This window comes from Diaphorina citri, unplaced genomic scaffold (genome assembly GCF_000475195.1).
Source record: "Diaphorina citri unplaced genomic scaffold, Diaci psyllid genome assembly version 1.1 scaffold991, whole genome shotgun sequence".
NCBI lineage: Eukaryota > Metazoa > Arthropoda > Insecta > Hemiptera > Psyllidae > Diaphorina > Diaphorina citri.
In genome coordinates, this window is record NW_007378422.1 from 66,526 (window position 1) to 74,770 (window position 8,245).

The following is an 8,245-nucleotide window of genomic DNA, read 5'->3' on the forward strand; positions in this document are numbered from 1 at the left end:
TTCCGATCTTTTTTTTTTGAGAGAATAGTGAGGGAACTCTAACTGCTAAGGTCTCATCGTCCCGAAAGCGAAGGGTGAAGGAAGACAGGATAAGAGGAAGCCAACCGTTCCGAGAACGAACCTTAACCGTTCAGGATAAAATCCGACCCGGGCGGGAATCGAATCCGCGAACTAGGACTTACAAGGCAGAGAGAGAGAGAGAGAAAGAGAGAGGAGATCGAATCAAGTTGAATTGAATAACTTCAGATAAAATAACTAAAAACTAAGAAAAAAAGGTAGACCGCACGTAAGCTAAGCGAACAAAAGAAATCACTCTATCTGCCCTGAAAATATTCAAAGTCACAAGTCAAATTCCACTGAGCTTTGAGCTTTCTCTAGCCCATTCAATATACTGTATGGCGCACTCTACAGCTCTGCAGTTTGTTTATCACAATATAACACACTTGATCTTTTGTATGACACATACAAGGTACACTTTGTATGGCATACGTTTTCTCCACCACATACAATTTACAACAGGACACACATGCACTCTGTATGGAATACAATAAATTGTATGTGTTGGCGGGGAACCTCGTGAAATTTTCACATCTCAAGAGAAATTCAGAGTGCAAAGTTGATGGGGAAAAGAAGAAAAGTTGATTCGTTTTAATGTAACTTACAGGATTGTGAGGAGATGGGAGAGAAGAAGATAGAAAGAGAAGAAGAGGTGGAGGAGGAGGAGAAGAAGAAGAAGAAGAAGAAGGAGGAGGAGGAGGAGGAGGAGAAGAAGAAGAAGAAGAAGAAGAAGGAGGAGGAGAAAGAAGAAGAAGAAGAAGAAGAAGAAGAAGAAGAAGAAGAAGAAGAAGAAGAAGAAGCATCACCCAAGTAAGCGCAACTGATCTATTTTGATTGTTTTTTTACTTCCTTATGTTATGATAAGGAAGAAGGAGGAGGAGGAGGAAGAAAAGAAGAAGAATAAGAAGAAGAAGAAGAAGAAGAAGAAGAAGAAGAAGAAGAAGAAGAAGAAGAAGAAGAAGAAGAAGAAGAAGAAGAAGTACAAGAAGAAGAAGAAGAAGAAGAAGAAGAAGAAGAAGAAGAAGAAGAAGAAGAAGAAGAAGAAGAAGAAGAAGAAGAAGTACAATATGGAAAATGTAAAAAAAAGTTTATGGAGAAAATGCAATAAAATAAAACAGTGGGGAAACTTTTGGAAACATAATGCTGATGACTTTTAAATAATTTGAGTGCTATACAGGTTGATTCAGGTTCTAAAAAAAAAGAAAAAAAAAATTGCTCTGTTCATTTCAACTTTGCCCTTTTTTTAGGTTTATCTAGGAACTTTCACAATTTGAGCGGTGACCAGTGTTATTATAGGGTTAGGTTAAACACAGAAAGAAGATTTCTTTTTCATTGTCGTGGCTTCTGAATAATAAATTACCAAAAATTTAGGTAATTGTTATTTTTTTCATCCAAGTCATTACAGGTATACGGGACCCAACTGGGAACTTTCACAATTTGAGCGGTGATCAGTGTTATTATAGGGTTAGGTTAAACACAGAAAGAAGATTTCTTTTTCATTATCGTGGCTTCTGAATAATAAATTACCAAAAATTTAGGTAATTGTTATTTTTTTCATCCAAGTCATTACAGGTATACGGGACCCAACTGGTAGTAAGCCCCGGACCCAATTGGTAGCAAAAAAAAAAAGGTTTTGGGACCGAATTGGTTTCCTCCCAAAAGGATTCATAAATAATTTATTAACGACTATACAATACATACATAGGTAATAGGTAGGTATGTTTGTATGACAGATGACAGGAACCTATATTTTCAGAGGTCAGTATGCGGCTATATCTTTCTCGAATGAAAATCCATGCATTGGTTTGTGGAACCTGAAGGAATCCTCTGATAAAGTAGAAATGATTCATGTAGGTACTGATGTACAATGTATGTGTTTTTCCTGTGACGGGAAGTATATTGTGTATGTTGTAAAGGAGTCTGATCATCCTAAGGTTGCAATTTGGGATATTGAGCTGCGAAAAAATGGGAAAAATCCGTACAGTCTGAACGATGTGGGCTCTAATGTCTATTTGGTATGTACCCTGTGGTTTATTTATTATTATTATATTTTTTTTTTTATATTTATACTAGACGTATAGACGAATGCACATCGTATAGTTTTCTATGGATTTTCTGTTAATGAAAAAGGAATACTCAAATACATTAGATACATCATAATTCTTAATTTACAGTGTGATCATAGAGTCCCCCACCTTAATTTTGAACTTGTGAATTTAGAAAATTTAAATTCAACCAGGGCCGGAGTTATGACCTACTCTATTGTTCATTTTTCCATGTTCTTCCGCCAATAGGCAAAGCACCAAAAATGGGAAATTCATTTTGATCGGTGATTTGGGAAAAATCAAGGTCTCTAACCTTTATGAACACATAATATTTAATATTAGAGCCGGAGCTGAGGTACATTTTTTCTACCTCATAAGGTACAAAATTTTCTTCCTATGGATCTGATGGGGGTTGGCGAGTACATTTCAAAAATATGAGTCTTGGTGGCCAAACCGGGGGCTTTATCCCTGGGGAAGAGGGTAAAAATCGCAAAACGGGGCACAAATTTACCTCATAAGGTACATGGCTGGAATTGATGTCAACAGACGCGGAAAGGTCTCCTGATTCCAAATATACCCAACTAAGACGGTTTTCCGGGAGCTTTCCCCAACTAAGACGACTTTAAAATCCATGCAGCTTCGTGTCCATGTGCGGTAGTCCTTGGAAATGGAAGGCCAGACGTATCTCTCCTTGACGAGCTTCACCGTGGTGTTGACGCTTGGGTGGGACAGTTGGTGGATCGAGTTGAAGGCTGTCCGTCGGAAGGGCCGTGTGATGAAGGGTCTCGCCGTGCGTGTAGAGACGTCACAGTAGATGCGGACATCCGACTCGGGCATCTGGAGGAGTTTGAGATGAAGGCCGGAGTCGGTGCCTTGGAGTGGAACCTTGAGTTCCTCATCTGTTTGCTGGGAGGTTGCCAGGGACTTGTAGTCGAGAGTTGCGTGGATGGTATCAACTCGGGAGAGTGCGTCAGCGACGAAATTTTGGCTGCCTGGGACGTATTGAATGTCAGTGGAGAATTGGGCGATGAAGTCCAGATGCCGGAACTGCCGTGGGGAACATTTCTCGGGCTTGTTATAGATAACTCGCGCCAGCACTTTACCGGGAATTGAAAGGAGTGAGATCCCGCGGTAGTTATCACAGCTGGTTTTTTTCCCTTTTTTGAAGATAGGGACAATTTCTGAGTTGCGCCACTCTTGGGGTACTGATCTTTCCTCCCATATCTTTCCAAATAGGTTGTACAGCATTTGTACTGATACTCCAGTTCCTCCTTTAATTATTTCTGCGGTGATGGAGTCGCTTCCTGGGCTCTTCCGGTTCTTCATTTGGCTTATGGCGGACATTATTTCATTTTCAGTTGGGCGTTCATCATTTGGCAGATTGTCTGTAATGGGGTCTATTTCTATGCCTTCCAGGTTTACAGTTGTTTGTTGGTTGAATACATGTTGGAAGTGTTCTCGCCATCTTTCAAGTCTTTCTTCTTTGTTGCTTATCTTGTTGCCATTCTTGTCTTCAATTATATTCAGGGGTTTTCTGATGGGACCAACTGCAGACTTCATGCCCCGATACAAGTTATAGGTATCGTTCTTGTTCGCAAACTCTTGAAGCTCGTTTATCTTTTTGTTCCACCATTCCTCCCTGATTCGTCTAACTTCTCGCTGGCATTTCTGGCGTGCTTCTTGGTATTCTCTTTTTCGCGCTACTGAAGTGGGGCATAGTAGCATTCTCTCGTGGGCTTTTCTCTTGCTCTTGCATACGTACATACATACATACGTACGTACGTACAGACCATGGGCTAAAAATCACTTTTTTTTGACATCAGGGGATCCCAAAACGGATATTTCCAACCATTTCCCGATTTTGAAAATTTGGACCGATTGCAATAGGTACTTTCAATACGTACGTACGTACAGACCATGGGCTAAAAATCACTTTTTTTGACATCAGGGGATCCCAAAACGGATATTTCCAACCATTTCCCGATTTTGAAAATTTGGACCGATTGCAATAGGTACTTTCATTACTAGTATATGTAGCTCCGCTATACTGTAGTAATAGAAAGTAAAAACAGGTTACCTTTCTAGGGTTAAATTGCTACAAAAAGGAGGTGTCACAAATGAGTAGTGATAGTGACTTAGTGACCAGTGTTATTATAGGGTCAGGTCAAACACAACAAGCTGGGTCCGTCCCTCCGGGAATTTTTTAGCCCGTAGTTTATTCGATCGTGATTAAAGAAAATCAGTACCTATGTACCTACTAGGAATGCCAACCGTACGTTATTTCCCGGAACAATCCGTATTTTTGTCAAAAATCAAATGTTCCGCCGGAACACACCTTTGTTCCGGTTTTTTATATATTTACTAGAGTGTGCCAAAATACAATAACATGTTATATACACTATGATTATTATTTAAAGTTTAATATTCGCTCTGTTTACAAACATAAGAACAGAGGTGATATCATTCGAAAGGCAAGCATGGAGATCGTCAGGACACCTAAGGGACTGATATTTGGTGCAATACTTGAGGATATGGAGAACAGTTAGCCTGCAGTTACATTTTCACACTGAGGAGGCTCGTCTTTTTTCATTAGGAAGCAATGAGTCATGTTGGTATGTCCTATACGTAGGCGGGTAATGGACACCTGCTCTTTTCTGGGATCCCTTGATCGAACGCTTGTAAGGCTTTCCTCTTAGCAATCAAAGGGGGCTGATCTTTTTCTTCTTACCTGGCAATTCAAGCCCATCTTCTCCTGCTTCGGAGGAGGTGACGACATCTTGAACCAGATCCATAATTTCGGACAAAATTCCGGACACGCCATATTTGAGATCAGCTTGAATCCCGGTGTAAGATTGAACGATCCTATTGGCCAAATCCAAGGTCACGTGATGCGAGCTCTGTTATTCAATTAAAAAAAGATTAAAATAAATAAATAAAATTAAATTAAAAGCAAAGTGGGGTTATTGAATATTGACGATTATTGCCTTTGGGAAATAATTTAATTTACCTCGTCCCTCATTAAAAATTAAAATTGAATTAAAATATAGGTAAATAAATAATAATATTTGCGTTGCCTACATTGAATGCTCTAACGGGGTTCTAAGTGCTTTATTTTTTAATGAATGATGAATGTAGGGATATTGTATTTTAGGTAGGTACCTACAACCTACCTACATGATTAAAAATGTTAATTGGTGTTAATGATTTAATCATTAATTTATTTATGCATTTTTTTATGTCCAAAATGGAACGTGTATTTATTTATTTAGTTATTCAGAACGCATTCATTCTACATCTAGTTAATGTAGGTGCATCACCGCCAATGGGGTAGAATAGAATAGAATACACCTCATTTATCCTGCTAGGGTGAGACTGAAAAGTCCCTTAATCCTGTAGTCTAAACAAGGTGTAGGGATCTGCTGCGAACTGTTAAAAATCAATACAAATTTTCATCAGTAAATGGTTTCTTCAAATTAAATTATTGATCCCATGGGCAAGGAAATCCTAGACTAGGGTTGCCAACCGTACGTTATTTCCCGGAACAATCCGTATTTTTGTCAAAAATCAAATGTTCCGCCGGAACACACCCTTGTTCCGGTTTTTTTCCAAATCTATGGAAAGTACGGGAACTGACTAATAAACAGAAAAAATTACGAAAAAAAAAGTTTAAAAAGATAGGTAGGTAAGTACGTACGAAAAACACAAAAACCCGCGAGTCAAGTAGGTAGTGTAGTGTAGGTGTAGGTAGTAATAGTAACGTACCTACTAGTACGAATGTATAACGTACAGCGTACAGGTGCATGCAGCATGATTCATAAATCTGGATCTCTAGGCCTATGCATGCCTTTGTTTACGTACAGCGTATAACGTACAGCGTACAGGTGCATGCAGCATGATTCATAAATCTGGATCTCTAGGCCTATGCATGCCTTTGTTCCGGGTAAAAATCGGGAAATCCGTATTTTTTCACCATTTTGCTAGTTTGTACCGTATATGCCGAAAAAAAAGTTGGCAACCCTATCCTAGACCCTCTTGACAAATGAAGTGTGCCTGAAGGCATGTGATGTGTTCCAATCTATTCGACCCCAAATAAAAGGAGGAATCAAAAATAAGTAATGGTAAAAATATAATAAAAACTTACCAAGTCGCCATCATCATTAGCTTCTTGACTCTCCGCTAGGTTGCGCCAGGAGTCACACAGGTCCAAGTCCAAATCACCCTGCCGTTCCAAGTCACCCAGAGTTTCCTGGATGACTTTCAGTTCGGCCAAACTCACTTGGGGAAGTCGCGCGCTGTTGCTTTCTCTACCTAATTTGTTTAATATTCAATTTATTATTATTCTTTCGTTTTTACTTTCATGTAATGATTTAAAATCAAGACTAGAGCCCGTTCTCCCTTTATTCCCAATATAAGGTTTAAGTCACCCATCCATTTAACCTACCTAATTTGTTTAATATTCAATTTATTATTATTCTTTCGTTTTTACTTTCATGTAATGAAGGATTCCAGGGTCTTTTTTCCTCTTTTATCTGGCGGAGTTTATTATCAGCAAGGTTTACCCATTCCGTATTCCAGGTTGATAAGATCTTGGACTTGAGGAACCTTTTGAAATAATTTATAGGGATCGTATTGACAGATGGTGAGTTCGAGGAGAGAGCTTCCTTCGCAAGACGATCGGATTCTTCATTACCCACAATTCCTACATGGGAGGGGACCCATGTGAAATGCAGGGAGAGAATATGCTTGTTTTTGACGAGGATGTTTCTAATTTCTTGAGCGATTGGGTTGGAAGAAAATTCATTTTGAATAGATTGGAGTGCGCTCAGTGAGTCTGAATATAACATGAACTTAAGGAGAAACGTTTGAGATTGGCACACGTTAAGGATGAAGTGAATTGCATACAGGATGGACATGAGATGGATAGGAGGTGTTGAGATATTTTGAAAATAAGCGCGCTGAAAAAAATTTTCACTGAAGCCATCTGACAACACTGGCGTCCCCCGTGATTTTAAATAACCTCCCGTGTTGAAAATCCGTGCACTTGACCTCTTCACGCATGCTATCTTTTGGTACAAAAAGACGCGAATTAAGGACAAAAAAAAGGACCTTTTGAGGAGTTTTGTAGCATGGTAGCCATGCTGAAGTGCAAGAGGTTCAATTATTTTGTTATAATGCTTTTGTTTTAAATGTAGGGATAAGAGGATAGAAGAAAGCTAGTCGTTCCTAGAACGAATCTTATCTGTTTAGGATAAAATCCGCCTCGGTCAGGAATCCACTCGTGACCTAGAGGTTACAAGGCAGACAAGCTACCATCCAACCTAACCAGGATGGCTTTTATTTTGAAACGTATCAGGCTGAACTTTTAATAAATTGGTTAGCCAATCATACATTATTGTAGTTGTGTCAAATTTTACTTCACTTGAGCAGATGAGCAGTCCATTGGGGCACTACTGCTGAATTTTCAAAGGATTGGGGTAGGGGTGTAGGGCCATAAAAAAAAAATACAGGTCATATATTTAATTAACGAATTATAAATTTACAGTCATATAATATATATATATTTTTTAAACAATTTATAATTTTATTATTCTCTGTCGAATGATTGATGTGTCGTGTGTAATGCAAACAAAAAATGCTGCCCTGAAAAATCGCATGATGGAATGCATTTTCGAAAAACAAAGAAGAATGATTAATTATTATTATTTATTTGTATTATTTTAAATAGATAGTACAAACACAGTAAATAATCTTTCGTATAGCTCGCGATGTTTTCATATGTCATAAGTTCGCGCGCGAATATGAATCCAACTTCCAGACGACGACATTTGTCACATTACAACATTGCATAAAAAGATACGGCATGGCTGATGGGACTTCTCTAAGAGAAAACATCAAAACAGTATGTCCTATCAGTTTTTTTTTTTTATTGTTGTTTGATGTTTTGCATGCTATATCTCTGTACCGCGATTTTACTAATGAATTATAACTGACTTTTATTTCGGATCTGACTACATACGCAGCTCGCGGCGATTAGTACGGTTATAACGTAACAGGTATTATAATTCTTGTTTCGTCAGCAATGACAAACTGGGCTATTCTCTAAATGACTTCACCATTGTTGCAGACGGTAAAGCACAAAGATA

General features: G+C 38.6%; 1 protein-coding gene across 1 annotated transcript in view; it reads right to left on the reverse strand.

The window, feature by feature from the left end:
• Positions 1-8,245, reverse strand: part of LOC113469214 — a 40,334-nt gene that overhangs the window by 21,087 nt on the left and 11,002 nt on the right. The window contains exon 3 of the mRNA XM_026826736.1: positions 4,831-4,999. Coding sequence (XP_026682537.1) covers positions 4,831-4,999 — 169 coding nt within the window. The remainder of the gene's footprint in view (positions 1-4,830; positions 5,000-8,245) is intronic.